Here is a 21,950-nt window from a genome sequence, read left to right as displayed (position 1 = left end):
GAGTTGCAGCAATGCAACTTTAGACACGTCAACACTTACCTCTTCAAATTTGCTCCAAAATTGAAGAAATACACCTTCAAATTTGTAGAGGCCTCTTCCAAATCCTTCTTTGACTCCTTTAAATGTGTGAATGCAAGCTACTAACTTGCACAAACAATCAACAATCACTATCTCCTCTTCAATCGATCTGTTGGTCTGCTCTTCAATGCCTCAACATTTTTGCTCAAATGCTTCTTTTTCTCTCCTCCTTGTGTTTGCAAACAATAAAAATGACCTTTTAGGTTAGTGTTGACGTGTCTAAAATCGCATTGCTACGACTCCATCCAGCCAACACAGAATAGAATGTACTCGTTGAGTGTCCTATCCTCTCTTGAGATAGGGAAATCCCTAATGCTGGTTTTGTTGATCAAAGGGGATGACCTCGAGGTTTTGATTGTCAGGTTTTGACTGCGGGATTACTCAGTGATTGATGTGATTTGCTAGGAGCACAAGGGGTCTTACGTTTGCAACAAGGTGGTCTGCTATGATTCTCAGACTACAAAATAAAATCAAAAGGGAAGGGTTCAGGAAGCCTAAGGACAAGGATGATAATAGCTGATGCAGCGAGTAGACAGATTTCGATAAACCAGTTTTTGTTTCGCCAGAGATACCCTTACAACTAGACAAAAACGGTGCTAGCTCCAAGGGATGAAGGATTTTTCAGACCGGAGACACTCGTTTCAGGCACCCAATTAATTCTGGCGCAGCCTAAGACGAACACCTGCAGTTGAACTAAGCACAGTTTGGGTTCAGACTAACCATGCACGGTGACCTACAATCGGTAGACCCCCAATGGTATGAACCAGAAATGCATCAAATATCCCTCCACACTTCACCATTAAAATCCCTACACTCTAAAATTAACCAGCTGAAAGAAACCATGCAAACAGACTAAAACAAAGACAACAAACACCATATTTCAAAGTTCATATATTTGCTTCAGTTGCCATTACAACAATTTCTGCAGCATCTCTATGCTATGCTTAAAATCTAATCTATTTTAACTTCTAAAATCTAACTACAAAATTCTAACCAACTATCTGACTATCTAACAAAAATCTCTAACCCTTTATTAAAGAAAGGCCTCTACCTTTTATAGTTTTTACAATATTGAATCAGAGGCTAGGATGGATTGCATCCAAGGGTCCTGACCTGCCATCCAGAAGTTGGCAGCCTTAACCTATGCCCAATCAATTCTCAGTTATCCGACCAACCACAATCCCAACTAACTGCCACTATTTGGCTTTAATTCGAGTCCATCCGATAATTGGACATAACTGTCCACAAAAATATCTTGCGTGGGACCTATAGGCAGTTTTTTCAATAAAACAGTTTCAGTTTACAGAAACTGAACTTCTGGAATTAAATCCAGCTGTGTGCTTTTCCTGAGAACGCATGATTGTTGTACTCGGAGTGTTCTTTGGTCTTTGGTCCTGGTGGTGGACTTTAGCTTGTTGTCTAGTGGCACGCTTCCCAATGCACGGTTCAAATCTCGTGCTATTGTAGCACGTTCCTATATCCTTTTCTTTTCCAGCTTTCAATGCCTGGCTTCTGGTTTTTTGCGATGAAGTCCTGTGACCTGCAAACGATCAATTTCATTTTAATAAATCAATTTGAAAAATTAAATAATTTAACTTAACAAATATTAAATTTTAACGTCGTCTAGCCTGAGAAGTTCTTTGTGAGATGTATCTTTTGAAATGTCGTTTTCTCTTCGAACCTGAAATCTGATCCTTGGTCTTGATGGTGTTTGGGCGATCTGAATCCACTAAAGTTTCTTGGCTGACTGGCGAAAAAGTGATTCTGCCCTATTGTTCAATTTCAGCCTACAAGTTGGTTTTGAAAATATCTAAGTTTAATGCCCCTTTCTGCATTGGTATTTTCGGGCTAAAAGCCACTTGCGAACTTGGTTTCAACGATTTTACCTTTTGCTTCTATTCGCCGAACTTCGGCTCAAGACGCGTTTTTGCAAACTTGGTAACTTAACGCCTTTCTATTTTTAAAAGTTTTCCTTTATCTCCCGAAAATCGACAAATATGGGGGCTTTGGATGGTTCTTCAGACTTTTAACTTCTGCGTTTAACCCTTAGGCATCGAACTTGGGCGATTTGCTTTCCTTCAACAAACCTTCAAACTTCTTCGTTTTACTATGTCGTCGAAAATAGGGTGTTTAAAGCTTTTCGCAGGGTTTATATTTCGCAATTTTCCTCATTTATCAAACTTCGGCGAAATGCACCATTTCACAAACCCTTAACCTTTTCGCGATTTTCCTCGAGGTTGCGAACTTCGGGTTTTGAGAGCTTTTTGCAAGGCTTTAACTATGGCGCTGCCGAAAATGGGGTTTTGCATCTCCGCAAGCCTTCGTACTCCTTTGCGATTTACTTTGCTTTGGGCAGGAGTTCGGTGTTTTAGACTTTATAATAAATTGCGTTGTTGCCAAACTTCGGGATTTTCGGGTCTTTTTCAAACTTAAACTCCGTGACTTGGTTGGTTAAAACTTCGGCGATTTTAGACTTTATGCAAACTTTGACAAAGTTCGCGATTTACACTTTGGATGAAAACCTCGGCGATTTTCTCTTGATTGGAATTTTCATATTTCGGCGATTTCTATATTTCGGGATTTTGACATGGTTTGTAAACTTTATAAATTCCTTGCAATTCTCCCTTGGTTGGCGAAAATTGGGGATTTCACCTATTTTGCAAACTTTCTTAACTCTGACTTTTACGCCCTTGTAGCAAATTTCGGAGTTTAGGTGGTTTTTGCGAACTTGGACATTTAGCACTTTATGCCTTAGTTGTCAACTTCGGCCATTTTAGCCAGTTTGCAAGTCTTATACTTTGCGATTTTAGAATTCTGCAAACCTCTTGAAACTGGGTGATTTTGAATGGCAAACTTCGGGGTTTTATGATCTTTTGAAAACCTTTGCAATTTATCCATTGTTGGCAAATTTTGGGGGTTTGTGATCTTTTTCAAAGTTTTGATATTTTAACTTTTAACCCCCATTTGGCGAAAATTGGCATTTCAACGTCTTTGTAGGCTTTAACTCTTTCTTCACATTTAGGCGACTTTGCGAGAATTAGGGAGTTTGAAGTTCGCAATATGGCCCTAGAGGCTGAATTTGGTTTTAGCGGCACTTGACCCTTCATATCCCCTTCCTCTTCCACAAGGACAGAAAGGCACAAATTGGGGGTCCCTGTCCAAGACAGGGATGGGTGTGCGATACGCACAACAGTTAGGGAGGCAAACATATGCACCTTTTGTTCAAGTTAAAACACTAATTTTTTTCCTTTTTTTGCTTTTTATTTTTTGTTGGGTGCGACAAAGTTTGACCCTCGGGACTCGGCGAGCCTGCCAAGTCTGAAAAATTTGGCGAGTTTGAGCAGACTCGACTGAGTCCGAGTCCAGAGTCTTCTGGACTTTGCAGAGTCAACCCGGCTCTCGAATTGTAGAGTCTGGGCCAGATTCAGGGTGAATCATCCACGACGTTCAAGTGGATCATCAGATCAAAGTGCAGTAAATGTAAGAGTTCTAGTTGATGGTAAGGTGATTACAAACATGGGTGCAGGAGTTACCATGGAATTTGCAATGATTATTGCGTAAATGGCATGGGCATCTTTCACTGTTTTTAGACGTTTTATTGATTGTTATCAACATTTTGGAAGGCCTGGGACTGCTGGTGTGGCCTCTAATTTATTGTTCCCAGCTGCCATGTGTCCTCCCTACGTCTTTTGCCTCACTATTGTTGCTGCTGCAGTATTTCTACAATAAGATCGAACTACCAAACTTATTTAATATTCACCATACAACGCTCCTATAGCTGTACATTCATCATTTCCTGTCACATTCAATTCTTGCAACTCTGAAAATTGTGGATATAAGTCATTGTAAGTTGCTCTAGCATTTTGCAAATCTAATAAAGGCATTTTGAAGATGATAAATTGGTGTTTAGTTCAGATCCATGCAAGTTTAATAACCTAGGGTGCCATTCTTTAATGTTTGTTGGTGTTTGAGAGCTAAATCATTTATTTTGGGTCATATGAACACTTGTATTTGAAGTTTGTGAGCATTCAATAGTAAGATCTGAGTGTAATTGCATATTAGAGGGTGTTAGATTAATTGCCCATCACATACCAGTCCTTAACCATCATTTCATTCGGATTATTTATCATCTATAAGCAAACTTTGCTAGGTTGGGGTGAAACTGAAATTCTTATTCAGCCATAGAAGGTTTGATATGAAGTTTTCAGCAATTAGTTTCATTTTTATTTTGCTATTCTAATTTGTGTTTTGTCTTAGAAAATCAGAAAATTGACAAATTTACCTTGAACATGTAATGTCCCCTAATAAATAGTTGCCAAACATAAAAAATTATATTAATTACTTTATATTAATATCCCATTCATTAATATAAATAATTAATATTACATTTTCCTTTTATTAAAGCATTTTAATAAACACTGTAACTATCTACTTAATAGTTCTTAACTATTATTTAGTTTCCTACGGGAAATAAAACCAACTTATTTGGTAAATAAAAGGATGGCGTCAGATGGAAGGATTATGCCTGGAAGAGAAGATTGGATTCCTGTGAGTGTTATTACACATCACGTGATTAACTAGCCTTTCGTTAGTCACTGAATTGACCTATTGGTTGCTCGAGTATGAAGAAGAATCATCGTTGAATGAGCGAAGTGCAGTAGCGTCGGCAGTTCCTTAGTGTGTGTTGTGGGGAGCGCGTCCTACACGCAAGTCTGCAAATGCGTGCAATATAGGTATGGCATAGCGACGACATTCACACACATACCGTGTTATTGAAATTTGAAACACGGCGTCAACATGTATTACCCACTGTGGCCCAGAGACTCGATATCAGGTTGGAGAGTATGGTCCGTGTAATATCCCTTGGTTAATCTGACCCTGTTTTGCTTATTTGAACACCAAGGAATATTGTCAAACACTTGGCATACAATGTTTGAAGCTGCTGTAGTGAATTCTTTATTTGTCTTCTTTGGGTTTGTAGGTTGCAAATGAAGTTATGGAAAGCTTCTAACAATGCAAAGTTGTTATAGAAATGATATACTAGCTGTTTTAGACCTTTCCACACATATGTAATGACTGAAATTAACTAGTACAGCTAGTTGACATTAAGACAAACACTTGTCATGCATCCCAATGTATACCTACAACCATTAGGCATTTAAGCAAACAATTGGCATGAAAGCTAAGTGGCTGATCAATGTTGAATGTTACCATGAATGTGGAATATGCAAATTATATCTCCATTAAACATATGCAACCTCCAAATATTTCATGATATAATCATAATAGAAAATGATGCAATGAAGTAATGATTTTCTAATACAATGACCATAGATAGAAAACCTAGTATTTCAATGGCTGCCTTGATATATTGGTTTGATTCTCCTCATATGCAAATCCGTTGTCAAATATATATAGCTGTTCAACCTTTCTAAATCCCCTTCTATAGAACTCAAACTACTGTAGCGCACTGTTCACGGCACTGTAGCGCACTGTTCATGTGCACTGTTCATGGCACTGTTCACGGCAATGTTCACGGCACTGTTCACGCGGGTACTATTCACGCGAGTACTGTAGCAGTGGATGAAAAAACTTGCAATCTGCTCTTAAAACCTTGAATAATTTGTTGATAATCTCTCCCAACAAGAATGATATAACTCCATGTGCCAAAGAAGGATGATTCACAACCAACTATAAATGTTCTTCAACAATAAACTTCAAACCCTTGTAGAAAACTGCACCAATTTGCACAAATGAAAGAACTTAAGTATTCTTTCCCACAACTGCAATAATTCAGGTGTTATTTCACATCTTCAAAATTGCTATCAATAGGAAGTTTTCGTTTGCTATGGTCAAAGAAGAAAATTGCGAAAGCTCTAGGCTCCACAATAAAAATCAATCAAAATACTATTCATCAACTGGATGCCGAGAATGAACTCTTGCCTTTCCTTTTATTCTTTCCTTAAGAGAGGTCAAACACCTTCCTGGCCAATGTGGTATAAAAGATTTATTCCCACATTAAATTATTCACTTAACGCACTTTATTATATTAAAGTAACTTTATTATTATAAAGTTACTTTAGAACTTTATAATAATATTAAAATATTAAATAAATCACTTAAGTCACTTAAACTTTAATATCTCTTGATGTACTTGTCTGATTGCTAAGCCGTCTGAGCCAGGAGTCGACTCTCCCTGTTCTCCATGTGATTGGATGCCTGTCTGAAAATAGAAACCCTGAATAGTGACTTACTATAAATAGTAAGTATGTGGAACTGAGTCTAGAAATAGCTGCAAAGGCCCAATCAAGGTCAACATTGCCAATAAGCTCTGCTCAGGTGTCTTTCTATTGATAGGAACCTTGACTCTCCCAAAATAGTAACTTACTATAAATAGTAAGTGTGCCAATCTGAGTCAAAAAACCTGTGCAAAGACCAAAACTTGAATCCAGCTGAAGAGTAATGTCTCTAATCACCAAGTAACTGCCACACGAGGCCCTCTATCAATAATTGTTAGCCTACGAGGGTCAAATGATAGGCTAATTCTTACAAACTCTGATGCTCGCAAAATGGGGACATTACAGTCCGTTACTGCCTTAACGAAAGTTCGTAGTTCCCCCGCAATGGAAATGGAAGGGATTGTGTAGCACGCCAGGCTGATATCGTAACACAGACCAGTCTGTGTAAATTGATTTCCGGTGGTATTTAGTTCAAGTGAATCGTTGTTGTTGTGGACATCTCTTTCTACATTGCATTCGGTGAATATATGAAGACTCCACGAGTTTGGCATCAACAGACATTGCTTAAATATCAGGTGCACTATGAAAGAAATTCTTTAACTCATGTCCTGGTGGAATAAACAATCATTTGATATACACTTCTTGAATAATGAATGCCCTGTTCTCTGTTAATAAATGATTTGTTTACCGGCAAGTTTGGAAGTAAAACTGAGACTGTGTGAATGAAAAATAATATTGTTTAACGTTATTCATTGGTATGCCAATAATCCACTGGCCGTGTTGAATAATATGTTTCTGTTTTAACCTGGACATATATCTAATTGCAATCAGTGCTTAATTAAGGAATTTTACAGTGGTATTAGAGCTTAGAAATCTTGCCAGCCTGTAGGGTGTTTTTTTTTTCCTTGAGTTGGAAATTCATGAACAATCTATGCACAACTGAGTATGCACCAGGGAAATTATAATTTTCGGAATACTAGGGTCCGACAAAACAGATATCAAAGCTCTCCTTTAGCACAAGGTAGCTCTTCTATTCAGTTGAAGATTGAGGACAGCCATACTGAAACTGACAAAGAGATTATTTTTGAAACAAACAGTATGGGAGAACCAGAAAACAATAGGGATCTCATAACAACTTTAATTAGAAGTCAACAAGATATGCAGGACACTGTCAACATAATGACTAATTTAATGACCCAATTCATTAATCAACATCAAAATAATGGAAATAATCAACACCATAATGTTGGGGCAAACAATGGGGGTAGAGATGAGCATTCTGTCAATAATAATCAGCCGGAAAGAATAGGAACATCCAGACCTTTTATGCCAACTTTCACTGTTAGGAATGTGCAACCAAAAAACGAACTGACAATTAGAGAATTAGAGGATGAGATACACCAAGATTGGTTATTATCAGGGGATGATTTTAGGTCAACAATGACATTTAGAGAGTACTTGGATGTCAGAATGAAACACAGGCCAAGAGGACAGCGAGGGAATAATAGTGAATTACAGAGGAAAATCGGTAAGATGTCTATCCCTTACTTTGATGGGTCAGGGAAAACTGCAACTAGGGCTTGGCTGCAGAAACTAGACACCTACTTTCAATTAAATCCTATGTTGGAAGATGAAGCATTACATCTTGACAGTGTAGCACACGAATGGTGGCACCATGGGCAAGTAACTTTGGGTCATAATCAGATTATTACATATGTTGAATTCACTAAGAAACTTATTGACAGATTTGACTCTAGAGATCCTGAACTTCATCTAAAATATTTAACTCAGCTTAAGCAATCTGGAACTGTTGAACAATACATTTCTAAATTTGAAAAATTGGCAGTTTTAGTAACTGAAATTTCAGAGAGACAAAAAATTGTGATATTCATAGATGGATTGTCAGTTTCACTCAAAGGTTGGGTTAAATCCTTGAACCCTCCTACTTTACAAACATCTATTAAAAGAGCAAGAGAATTGGAACCTTCTTCAAAAGGGAAATTTTTTAATAAAGCACCACCACCTAAACCAGAAAATGACAAACAACCTTTCAATAAAGATAATTTCCCTAAAAACAAGTTAGATAAAGAGGAGAGGGAAGAACTCAGAAGGAAAAAACTATGTTTCAGCTGTAGAGAATCATGGCAGCCAGGACATAGATGTTTGGGAAAGGGAAAAATTCATTACATTGAAGTTATGTCAGATAGTGACGATGAAGAGAATGTTGAACCTAAAATAGAACCTGCACCACAGAACACAGAATCAGAGACAGGTACTAAACATGGAGAAGGGGTAATAGTATCTATGATAGGAACACCTCATTATAATATTTTCAGAGTTAGAGGAGTTTTGAATGGGCAGCGTGTGGTTGTCATGCTTGATAGTGATTCTACTCATAATTTTACAGATGCAGATCTTGTGGAAAAACGTGGATTGCAAATTGAAAAACATGAAGGTTTTGATGTTAGAGTAGTAGGTGAAACTAATTTTTCCAGTACTCATAAAGTCCCTAAATTGAATATTACTCTTTGCAATTATAAAGTCCCTAAAGACAATATCCTTTTTCTCTTCACAGAAAAGGATAGCGATTGAATAACAGCAGTAACCACTTTCAAGTAAAATGAGAGAAAGGAAGTGAAGTTTCCTGAAAGCTCAAAGACTCCCGTCACTTCCTTCGGGACGGGACAGCAATATCAAGCTCAAAGACTTGACTATTGGAAGTCCTATCTACCCTTTGCTATACTAAATTTTACAACGAATAAAAGATAACAGCTCAAAGACTGGAATAATCTATTCTTTTAACACAAAGACAAGAACTAATGCAAGCTCAAAGACTTGCTGCTATTTCTTATCAAACAGTAATTTTCCTCAAGAATAGACGCAAGCTCAAAGACTTGCTGCTCCTTCTAGAGATTTTCCTATTTTAATTAATCTTCTCTACTTGCAGCTCAAAGACTTCAAATCAGATTGGACTAAGCTCCTTTAGAAACACTTGGCATAGAAGAAATAAAAGATTCAAACTCAAACATGTAGCTCAAAGACTCAAAACTTGAGTAGTCCTTCTTTATTATTTCTTCAAAAACTTTCAATCCACATACATAAGCTCAAAGACTTCTTGCTGTAAATTTGGCAGAGTTTTTGCTTGCTTTCCAAAAGATATATTTACAATGGACCTCTCAAGTATTTATAGAAGAGGAGCCTTGAGAAAAAGGTGGGAGGATCCTAACTAACTTGAGAGATTCTCTCAACCACCAAGACTCATTCAATAACTAACTAAGACTTCATTAACTAACTAAGAGTTACTCCAACTAACTAAGACTTATTCCAACTACAGTCCTAATCGGACATAACTTGTAGTTGCCTTACATGTAATTACAAAAGTACAAGTAATGTGTAACTTGTATTTTATAAAAATTACTTTTACATGTAACTTGTCAAAACGAAATTACAACTAAAGATTACGAAAGAGAGAAAATTCAACTAAGTGTTGAAAAACACTTAGGTTGCCTTTTGTGAAGACATGAATCCTTGAAATTTCCGGATGCTCGCTTGTAGTTCCTCGGGATTCGGTTCATGAGTGTTCTTAGCAACTACCATAGTCTTCACAATAGTGTCGTGACAGCGGAGGAGCGCGGAATTGTCTCTATCCAGGATGGACTGGATCTCATGCAAAAAGGCTTGATGTTTCATCAATGCTTGAATTGAAACTGCCGAGAATTGTTCACTCCTCCATTCACCATGAATCCTCATCTGTAAGTCCGCAAGAACTTCTTCTTCTGGAATTAGCTCTCCATCCTGACTTACTATATTGCAAGAGGCCCTTTCACAATGTGAGACAATACCTTGATAAACTTCATTCCGGAATCTCCTTGCATCACTGATCTCTTCGATGAGGGACTTAAGAACAAGGGTTTTGTTTTCCATGAGTTCCTCAAATTCCAAGTACATGACCCTGGAAGAGATGATGGTGTGCTCCTGCAAAATACTCAGCTGTTGTTGGGGCATGGTACGCCAGATTGCCAGACTTTTCTCAACACTTTCCAGATTCTTTTTGAAAGTGTTAGAAGTCTGATCCAATTTCTCCTCAATGGTTTCCAGCTTAGACATTATTTGAAAAATGTCTTTTATCACTTGCACGCATTGATCATGAAGGTGATCAATCCAGGAATCCAGTGCTTGTACTTTTTGAGCAGCCCTTTCTACTCCACAAATCGATTCTTGGGAACCGGAAGAACCTATGGAGTTACTCCCTTCAGCAGCAGGTTTTGTGATTTTATTGATGGCTGCCATGAGCTGTCGGTTTTCTTCTTCTAGCTTGTCTTTCTTTGCAAGAAGATCGTCACACCTTTGCACTAGTGAAGCAACAGAAAACTGAGCATCATGTTTAATGACTTCATGTGTTTGCTTGCCCAATTCTACCCTTGTAACCTTATAATCAGCAGCTGACATTTCATCAAGTGGTTTATCTGCAATAGGTTCCACAATTTCAGCTACTTTCATCTTGTTGCTATCAACAGTTACCTTGGAAATAGTCTTCGCCTTCTTAGCAACTTTGGATCTGGACTGTTTGAGTTGCTGGTAGTCGAAGGCATCAGGTGAGATCTCTTGCTTCTTTCTTTTCAGGGTGAAAGAACTAAGCCATGGAGGCAAAGTCATCAACTCACTTCCTGTAACAGTTGTAGGCAAAGGAGAAGCAGTTTCTGTTTGAATCACTGTGGTCACCCTGGGAGGAATATCTGTTTGAATAGCGACTATGTTTTTCTCAGTTACCAACGGACATGAAGATTGCCTCATGAATTCTTCAAAACCAGAAGTGGAAGTATCAATTTCTGATAACTGAATGCAAGTGGGATTATCTTCAGGAACTTCCAACACACTTTCTCGTTGTTGCTCAGGAGAAGGCCCGTATGCTGAAATGGGAACTGCGTTCTGAGGAGACTCATCAATGAGCAAATCAGGAGGAGAAAGAGGCGTCTCAATAGAAACTGGAGGAATGACCTCATGAGGCGTGTCTGAAACTGGAGACTTAGGCGCATCATCAGATTGCTGCCCCTCTTCTGGATTATCCAGATCGATCACCCGAACATGGAACCGTGATTTCTCCTTCCCACGAGTAGTTGTCTCCTCAGGAGGAAGCACTACTGCACGACTAACTCGTAACTTGATCCTTGTGCTTGAAGATGAAGCACCCTCCTTATTATCAATCTGAATCTCAGACTTTCATCCAAGAGGCCCTGTAGAATCATCTTCTTTACCAACCTTGATTTTGATAAGTCTAACAGCATTGCTTTTCAACCATGCGTTAGTGTTGGCCAAGATAGGCTGAAATCTGTCAAGAATGGAGACGCACTCTTTATGTGACCATTGGATCAAAGGAAGTGGAGCTTCCTCAACCCTCCGTGAAGTGTATTCAGGATCAAGTATACGCCCATCATCAATCATCCCTTGTGGGATATCTGCCAAGTTCAAGTCAACAATTTGCTCAACAGTGAGCCTGCAGTAATCCATCTTCAGGACTTAAGCTTTTGTGCGGAGATCTGCCCAGATGTCTTCAATGCGATGAACATGTACAAAGGATTTTTTGATCTTTTCCTTCATACCTCTATAATCAAAATCAGCTCTAGGTTTGAACCTCTTAAGCTTGATTTCCTGCAATTCAACCTCCATGGCCTTAGCCTTCACAGATGTGACAAGGGAGTATCGACCAATTTTCAACGGATTTGTGCTGGAGATCCCCATTCCAACCTTGTGTCTAGCAGACTGAAGAGTATGAACAGCCATAATCTGTCTACCCAACTCCATAAGAATTATCCTATCGGTCGGGTATCGTGGTAGCATGTATGGTTGTCCATCATAGCACCCAATCCTCATGTAGGTGAAGGTGGGAAATTGCAGGAATAAGCACCCATACTCAGATACCTTGACCCATGCCTCATCTGATACTCGCTTATTTCTGAGATCCATGTCAAACTGACACATAAAATATCCAAAGAATGCGTCTTGGACTCTTCTGAAATGTAGTCTGCTAGGTTTCAAAGGCAGCTGGTCATAATATTCCCAAACTGGTATGAGAGAGCGATCACCCTTGGTAGAAAGACCTGGAAAGTGTCTAAGTGATGCTGCTAAATATACCAAATAAGAATTCATAAAGAAGGTCATAGTGGTAGTAACCGCTGCAAGTTGTTCGCACAAAGCATCGCTGATGATTTCACCCCATGAAATGTGATGCGACTGCCGTATGAACATGATGAATTGATACATCCATGGCTCAAAGACATTAGAGTGCTCAAGGCCTAACATTCTGCTGAGAAGAGTGATGGTGTCTCCTATCTCCCACTTGAAATCACAACGGTACAACTTTGCCCATCTTGAGAAGGAAGGACGTGGCTCATGAATCCACCTATTGATGTGGCGCTTGCAATCTTTTTCTCTTTTCACATAATACTCTGCTGCACTTTCTTTGGTGATTTCCATGTAAACAAGTGCAGGAGGTATTTTGAAGACCTTCTCGATTGTATCCGCATCAAGACGAATTATGGCTTCACCATCATCATTTTTTATGACTCTTGACTCTTTGTCAAAATGATGGGCGCATGCAAGAACAAATTCAGGTTCTAGGGCAGCCACTGGGAAAGAAGACGCATGATGGATATGGCTGTCCAACAGCCGCTGCAAGTTGTTATCCTGTGGATCTTCTACCCTGTGAATGAATTCTGCCATATCAACATGCCCTATTTCTGTGTCCCTGATGCGATCCAATGGCGAGGAGACCTGGGAAGGTGTAACCTCATTCTGGTATTTATCATATTTGTATTTCATTTTCTTTGGAGTTGGCGATGCCGGCAAATCTGACATTGATTGCGAACCTGGAATGTTGTGATGAAGACTTAAAAGGGTTAAGGCCACATCATAATCAGCTGCAAATATCATTCTTTCTTTTTTCAAATGGGTAAAACTTTGATCTCTGAATTTCACGGTTTTGTGAGAAGAAGAGAGAAGACATGTAGAAATGGGAAAATCTTGACTTTGACCAATTTCGGATCTTGGGGGAATTTTCGCAAGTATACAAGTTGGAAAGTACATACATGCAATCGGGATTTTAAAACCCGAATACAAGTATACTTGTAAATTCGAAAATGGAGAAACGGATGAAAAATGGGATTTTGACTTGCGGGAAATGATGGAAATGGAAAGTGCGGATATGGGGAACGTGAATGGATAGAAATGGGAATATCCGGGATAGTCATTTTCATGAAAATGGGAAGATCTTTTCAACATGTAATCCGGTTTTCAAAACACGAATTTGCAAGAGAGAGGTATTTCACATTTTTCAAGCTTGGAAATTTAACCAAAAATGATTAAATTTCTCAACCGTAAGGGAAGAACAACAATTTCCAGCGAACTTGTAATCGAGATTAAAAATCCCGAATACTAGCTAAGATGGAATTTTGAGAAGAATAATGCAATTTAACAATTGCATTTCAAAGGGAAGATTTGTTTCATGAAAACCAATTTTAAGGGAAGAACAACACATGTGAAGAATGCAATTAATAACGAAAAATGAAGAAAACATGAAAATAAAAAGAAGAGAAGAAAGGAAGAACATACCTTGATTGGAAAATCAAAATGCTTCTCCAACAATGCAATACTTCTTGAGATGAAGAAGCAAAACTGAACTTTTAAACCCTTATCACGTTTTTGTGAAAATGCCCCCAAAAATGGTAGCAATCTTAAACTTGCAAGAGTAAAATGCCAATGAAAGTGTTCATTTCAAGTTTGTTGCAGCAAAACGATCAAGGTATTTGCTAAAGCAATAATACCAAAGGTGTTTGAAGAGGTATCAATGCCAAAGGATTTAAAACGCAGCCAAGAGAGTCACGTTTTTGTGAAAAACGTGGTATTCATTACACATTACACATTCAATGCACCATTAAATGGTGCGAAACTTCTCTTACCCTCCACGCCTTAGGAAGAAAGATCAAAACGATCTAGGAGTGTGCGAAATTTTAAAGATTCAACCCCTCAAAACGTGGCATTAATGATTCACGTTAGGAAAAAACGTGGTTGCTGTTTTTAGGGTAAAAACCAGCGAATTTGTCCTTGGAATGGCATGATAGATGTCCAAAAATGCAAGAAGATAGGATACAAACCCAAAACGCCTCATTCATCCAACGATTCATCCATGAATTTCGCTTTGAAAAAGTCCAAAATCGCTTCCCTCTTGCATTTCGGGTTTTGAAAAACAAATGACAAGTTCGATTTCTTCAAAAGGAAGCAAATCGGGTTTTAGATATAAAATGACAAGTTCGATTTGCACTTTTTCCTCTTTCATGCTTAAAATCGGGTTTTGGATATAAAACAACAAGTTTAAAATTTCACCTTTTCACTCATTAAGCCAAAATCGGGTTTTTTTGGACAAATGACAAGTTTAAAAATTGTCAAAAATGAACTTTATGTTAAAATCGGGTTTTAAAAGACAAACTGCAAGTTTAAAAATACTTGTAAGGGGGAAATAAAATCCCTACAACAAGTATTAAACACTTGCACATATGTAATGGGGATTTAAAATCCCTATTACATGTAAAACCCATTAAAGTAGGGGTTTTTTGGACAAACTGCAAGTTTACTTGCAGTTGAGCTAAAAAACCCCTATTTTAACTAAAAATGACCAAAAAACAACAAAAAGATAAAAACATTAAATGGGAAACTTAAAATAAATTACAAGTGACATATTTGAAATAAAAAATGCACATGTAAGTGATCAAAAATTCCCCTACAAAGACCACAACAATGAATATCATTAAAACTTGCAGTTTGAAGAAAATTCTCCACCTGCAGTCTGGGTTTTAAAACCCGAAATTGAAGGAAAGGCATGGCAAACGAACCCAGAATTGGACGAAATTTGAAACGTAGTTCGAGAATGGACTGAGGATTAAGCCAGTCCAAGGATTAGTCAAAATTTCGCCTCGGGAAGCGTGCCATAGAGTAATAATTTTCATTTTTCATAAAAATTCCATCGTAGTGGTCCTTCATTTTTGGAAACAAAAATGAGGACAACAAAAAACATGAAGGTTTTGATGTTAGAGTAGTAGGTGAAACTAATTTTTCCAGTACTCATAAAGTCCCTAAATTGAATATTACTCTTTGCAATTATACTGTTACTGATGATTTTTATGTGATTGATTTGGCTGATACAAATGTTGTTTTGGGCATTCAATGGATGGAAACATTAGATGAGTACACTCAGAGTTTTAAAAGATTGGAATTTTCTTTTAAGATTGATGATAAGAAAGTAGTGCTTCGGGGTATGTCTAATGGTGGTCTCAGGATTGTTAGTGCTAAAAGAATGGAGGCTATTTTCAGACATGGAGATGTGGCATGGTTGTCACAATGTTTAATTTCCAACAAGGTATCAGGATTTGAATCTAAACATTATCAAGATGATTTGTCGAAAGTATTAGATTCACATAATCTGGTTTTCAGTGATATACCTCCAGGAGTTCCACCTGACAGAGGATTTGAACACATCATTGAATTAGAGGAAGGTGCCAAACCCTTTATCACAACTCCTTCTAGACATCCTAAAACATTCAAAGATGAAATAGAAAAGGCAATTAAGGAATTGTTGGATATGGTGCATATCAGGCCCAGTTTTAGTCCTTTTGCATCATCAGTAGTACTGATCAAAAAGAAGGATGGGACTCTTCGCATGTGTATAGATTATCGTGCTCTTAACAAGAAGACAATCAAAAAGAGGTATCCAATTCCTCGAATTGATGAGTTATTAGATGAATTACATGGTGGTGTTTATTTTTCTAAAATTGATTTGAGGTCAGGATATCATCAAATTAAGTTAAGAGATCAAGATATCCATAAAACCGCTTTCCATTGTCATTATGGTCATTATGAATTCTTGGTTATGCCATTTGGGTTAACAAATGCTCCGGCAACATTTCAACCTTGCATGAATCATACTTTTAACAAACAGTTGAGGAAATATTTGCTAGTTTTCTTTGATGATATATTGATTTACAACAAAACTTGGGGAGATCATGCAGTGACCCCCGATTAATAAATATACCCGATACTTAAATTTGTCAAAGACACATTGATCATTGTCAATTAAAATAATAAATCGTTAATCATGAATTATTATTTGTAAATATAAATAAATGATAAATAATAAGTATTATTATAAATCAAGTAAATAATAAATAATAAAGTCATAAAATTATTTGTAGATAATAATAATTATTATTATAAATCAAGTAAATAAATAATAAATCGTGATTCTTTTAATAAAGAGTACCTAATAATAAATAATAAAATAGAAAAGATTAAATATTAAAATATAATGGTTAAATGATAAAAGTAGTGGATAATAATAAAAGCATTGATTAATAAACAATCATAATAAATCAAATAGGAGTATAACGAAGGATACACGTAAAAGATGAATTAAAACAAACATAGCAAGTAAACCCAAAGCGTGACATCCAAAGGTCACGACCACAAGACATGGCCGCAAAGCATATGAATAGCACGTCTGGCAAACACGGACAGGAAGGAGGAGAAAGCACGGACGAGGGTGGGAAGTGTGAAGACCAGGAAATCGCCAACCTTACCAGCAAGGCAATCACGTGACCAGAGCTCGGGGTGTTCGCCGTATAGCTCGGCACACAGGCGGACTCTTGGGAAGAGCGTCGCCGTTTCTACGCCTGGCCACTGCCAGTAAAAACGCAGAGAAAGAAACCCAGTGCGGATGCCCCAGAACCTAGTGACAAGGGAAGGAACAGAGGGTATACGCCATTTCTAGAATCCACAGGTAACTTAAGCATTAAATGTGAAAAGCATGGTTACCTTAGCCACATTAAACACTTTTAGGAATCCAGAGAGAGATTTGTAACGAATCTCTTAGAGGCAATATATATATTGTAGAGGTTAACCATATGCATATGTCAGAGATAGGGAAGCTTGAACAGAGGTGGGATCTCTGCCAAGTTTGAGAGCATTAATGAGTTCACTCATTAATAGAGATCCTCTAGAGGCCTTAGGTAGATATTACCAGGTTGTCCCAACTGAGAAAGAGTTCTCAATAGAGGGTTGGGTCAATCAAGGTAAGATCAACCTAAGGAAGATTTCTATTTTTGTGTAGTTAGCAATAAATCAAAAAGCATTTAATGGTTGAATATGTAGAATAGCATATCTTTATTACTTGTATAAATAGCACACATGATTACCTATCCAGCATATTTTGGGAATACTAACGTTTGTTTGCAGGTCTTAATCATCGAATAGACAACTCCCCACTAGGGACATTACAGATCACTTGAAACATATTGATATTGTTCTTAGTATTATGGAATCTCAATCACTTTATGCAAAGGTTTCTAAATGTGAATTTGGAATGACAAAATTTTTGTATTTAGGGCATATGATCAGTGCTACAGGTGTACAAGTTCATCAGGAAAAAATAAGAGCCATTTTGGATTGGCCACCACCACGAAATCTTACAGATTTACGAGGATTCTTTGTATTATGCAGTTATTACAGAAGATTTGTCAGAGGTTTTTCACAGCTTGGGGCACCGTTGACAGATCTTACCAAAAAGGGGGCATTCCGTTGGAGGGAGGAGGCACAACGAGTTTTTAAGAAACTGAAAGAGGTAATGAGTTCTTGCCTAGTACTCACGCTTCCAGATTTTAATCAGCCTTTTGTCTTGGAATGTGATGCATTTGGTGAAGGAATAGGAGCAGTCTTAATGCAAAATAAACATCCTATAGCATATGAAAGAAGGAAACTTAATAATCTAGAGAGATTGTATTCTATTTATGACAAAGAAATGTTGGCAATCATGCTCGCATTGGCAAAATTTAGACAATATTTGGTTGGTGGCAAATTTGTAGTCAGAACTGACCATAACAGTTTGAGATATTTCTTGGGACAGAAAGACTTGAATGACAGGCAGCAAAAATGGATCAGTAAGATCCAAGCTTATGATTTCGAAATTGAATATGTGAAAGGTAAAAACAATGTTGTTGCAGATGCACTACCTAGAAGGCCTGAAATAAATGCATTATCTGTAGTAACAGCTGATTGGAAATCTTTATTGCTGGTTGAATATTCTAAGGATTCTTTTGCCTGTGATTTGCTAGATGGTAATACTCAAGATGATAAATATAAGGTTGTAAATGATGTTATCTATTACAAAGACAGGATTTACTTGATTCCAGGATCAAAGTTGAAAGAGAAAATCCTCCAATCAGTACATGATGTTCCTTTAGCAGGGCATCCCGGCTACTTCAAAACTACCGGCAGATAAGAGAAAGATTCACTTGGAAAGGACTAAAGAATGATGTCCTCCCTTATGTCAAAAAATGCATCACTTGCCAACAAAATAAAGCAGAGCATACTTATCCTGTGGGTCTATTGCAGCCATTACCTATACCAGAACAGAAATGGGAAAGTATATCAATGGATTTCATTACAGGCCTACCGCGATCTCAAGGTAAAGATTGCATTTTTGTTGTGGTTGATAGATTAACCAAATTTGCAGATTTCTTATCTATCACTACAGAATTTACAGTTGTTCAGCTCGCAGAACTATTCTTTCGAGAGGTGTTTCGTTTACATGGTTTACCAAAAAATATAGTCAGTGACTGAGATAGCAGATTTTTTAGTATATTTTGGGGGGAACTTTTTAGATTGACAGGTACAAAGTTGAATCACAGTACGAGTTATCATTTACAAACCGATGGACAGATTTGGTTGATAGATTAACCAAATTTGCAGATTTCCTATCTATCACTACAGAATTCATAGTTGTTCAGCTCGCAGAACTATTCTTTCGAGAGGTGTTTCGTTTACATGGTTTACCAAAAAATATAGTCAGTGACCGAGATAGCAGATTTTTGAGTATATTTTGGGGGGAACTTTTCAGATTGACAGGTACAAAGTTGAATCACAGTACGAGTTATCATCCACAAACCGATGGACAGACAGAAATAGTAAACAAGTGGATTGAGGGATACCTTCGTAATTATGTGTTTGGACATTAGAAAGCTTGGGGCCGTTGGTTATATTTGGGTGAATACTGCTATAATACTGCATATCATATATCTATCGGTATGACTCCTTTCAAAGCATTATATGGGTATGATGCACTATCTTTTATTGATCTTTCTTTTGATTAGAGTAATGTACCCAAATCTCATGATGTACTTCAGGTTTGCCAAGATATATTGAAAGCACTTAAGGAAAATTTGCAATGTGCATAGAATCAACAGAAAATTTATGCAGATAAGAAGTGTGTTGAGCGTCACTTTGACATAGGAGATTTGGTGTATCTCAGACTACAACCCTATAGGCAGTCATCCCTCAAGCATAGTGGGGCTGAGAAATTGAACCCTCGGTTTTATGGGCCGTACCAGGTAATTCGGAAGGTTGGTGCAGTGGCATATGAATTAGAGTTACCGGCCGAAAGTAGAATACATAATGTGTTCCACGTATCTTGTCTCAAAAGAGCTTTGGGTCAACAGGTGAAAGTTTCAGAAAATCTACCACCACTGGATGAGGAGGGAAAATTAGCAATGATACATGAAGTGATTTTGGAGACCCGAGATAGGCATTTGCGAAATAGGACAATCAGGGAATATCTCATTAAATGGCAGAATTTACCATTAGATGATGCTACTTGGGAAAATGAGCAGGTTCTTCAACATCCGGAGTTACAGTTGCTTGCGAGCAAGCAACATTTGGGCAGGGGAGACTGTAATGTCCCCTAATAAATAGTTGCCAAATGTTAAAAATAATATTAATTACTTTATATTAATATCCCATTCATTAATTTAAATAATTAATATTACATGTTCCTATTATTAAAGCATTTTAATAAACACCATAACTATCTACTTAATAGTTCCTAACTATTATTTAGTTTCCTACGGGAAATAAAACCAACTTATTTGGTAAATAAAGGATGGCGTCAGATGGAAGGATTATGCCTGGAAGAGAAGATTGGATTCCTGTGAGTGTTATTACACATCACGTGATTAACTAGCCTTTCGTCAGCCATTGAACTGACCTATTGGTTTCTCGAGTATGAAGAAGAATCATCGTTGAATGAGCGGAGTGCAGTAGCATCGGCAGTTCCTTAGTGTGTGTTGCAGGGAGCGCGTCCTACACGCAAGTCTGCAAATGCGTGCAATATAGGTATGGCATAGCGACGGCATTCACACACATACCATGTTATTGAAATCTGAAACATGGCATCAACGTGTATTACCCACTGTGGCCCAGTGACCCGATATCGGGTTGGAGAGTGTGGTCCGTTACTGCCGTAACGGAAGTTCGTAGTTCCCCTGCAACGGAAATGGAAGGGATTGTGTAGCATGCCAGGCTGATATCGTAACACAGACCAGTCTGTGTAAATCGATTTCCGGTGGTATTTAGTTCGGGTGAATCGTTGCTGTTGTGGACATCTCTTTCTACATTGCCTTCGATGAATATATGAAGACTCCATGAGTTTGGCATCAACAGACTTTGCTTAAATATCAGGTGCACCATGAAAGAAATTCTTTAACTCATGTCCTGGTGGAATAAACAATCATTTGATATACACTTCTTGAATAATGAATGCCCTGTTCTCTGTTAATAAATGATTTGTTTACCAGCAAGTTTGGAAGTAAAACTGAGACTGTGCGAATGAAAAATAATACTGTTTAACGTTATTCATTGGTATGCCAATAATCCACTGGCTGTGTTGAATAATATGTTTCTGTTTTAACCTGGACATATATCTAATTGCAATCAGTGCTTAATTAAGGAATTTTACAGAACATAAATCACCCCAAAAATAATTGTAAATCTAGTTTACTGTAATTTGCAAGTACATATTGTCTAAGTTTAGGTTAGTTTTTATTTTGCAAGGAGTTTCCTTGTGTTATTCAAAGAGCAGTTCTACTGTACATCTATTTCATCTTAAGTTGCATTAAAAGATGCAAATTCAAACACTAACAGGTTCAAAATATTTGATTCATTTGGGAGCTCAAAATTTTGGATATCCAAAATTTTCAAAAAAGATAGGGTAAAATTCCTATGGAAATTGAAAATAGAGACCAAATTCTACAAATCTGGCTAGGTCCCAAAAATGTAGACCAGACCATTATTGGTAACCATGGTTTAAACTTGAATGTTATGGTCCTTATACATGATCAAATTCTTTCACCTTTGTGTAATTTAAAAAGTTGGAGTTCATATTTAACTTATAAGTATTGTATTAATGGAATGCATAATAATTTCTTATATTTTGGATTTTCCTTTTTTTTTAGAGTACCATCCCTTGCCAGCCCCAAAATGATCTCCCATCCCCTACTATGACAAATTTCCTGCTGTCCCTGTCCCAGAAATGTCATGGAATGTGTCTGCCAATCAGTATGCATTTTGAGTTGGAATTTTTTAGCAACATTCAAATTTTATTGATTTCTCATTTCAGCATTGAATTAGAAAATGCTAAGGTGTTTCTTATCTTCAATTTGAGCAGGAGTTAGATATTATTCTCTATGGTAGGTTTCGTGAAAACACAACCAAGCAATCAAAAAGGCTCGTAACATGGCAACATCTTCCTCTTCCAAA

The 21,950-nt window shown here is 37.5% G+C and overlaps 1 protein-coding gene across 4 annotated transcripts in view; it reads left to right on the top strand.

Annotated features, from left to right (window-relative positions):
- Positions 1-21,950, top strand: part of LOC131855790 (magnesium/proton exchanger-like) — a 209,879-nt gene that overhangs the window by 162,855 nt on the left and 25,074 nt on the right. The window contains exon 6 of one of the 4 annotated variants that reach the window (XM_059209367.1): positions 21,647-21,749. The exons of 2 other annotated variants lie outside the window; for them this stretch is intronic. In XM_059209367.1, coding sequence (XP_059065350.1) covers positions 21,647-21,675 — 29 coding nt within the window. In that variant the 3' untranslated portion in view covers positions 21,676-21,749. Of the gene's footprint in view, positions 1-17,746; positions 17,771-21,646; positions 21,750-21,950 lie in introns of those variants that run through there. One more of the 4 variants, XM_059209371.1, reaches the window with a different exon arrangement.

The sequence above is a fragment of the Cryptomeria japonica genome, chromosome 7 (assembly GCF_030272615.1).
Source record: "Cryptomeria japonica chromosome 7, Sugi_1.0, whole genome shotgun sequence".
In the NCBI taxonomy this organism is placed as follows: Eukaryota; Viridiplantae; Streptophyta; class Pinopsida; order Cupressales; family Cupressaceae; genus Cryptomeria; species Cryptomeria japonica.
The sequence above is the reverse complement of the archived record's forward strand: the minus strand, read 5'-3'. Positions and strand labels throughout refer to the sequence as shown.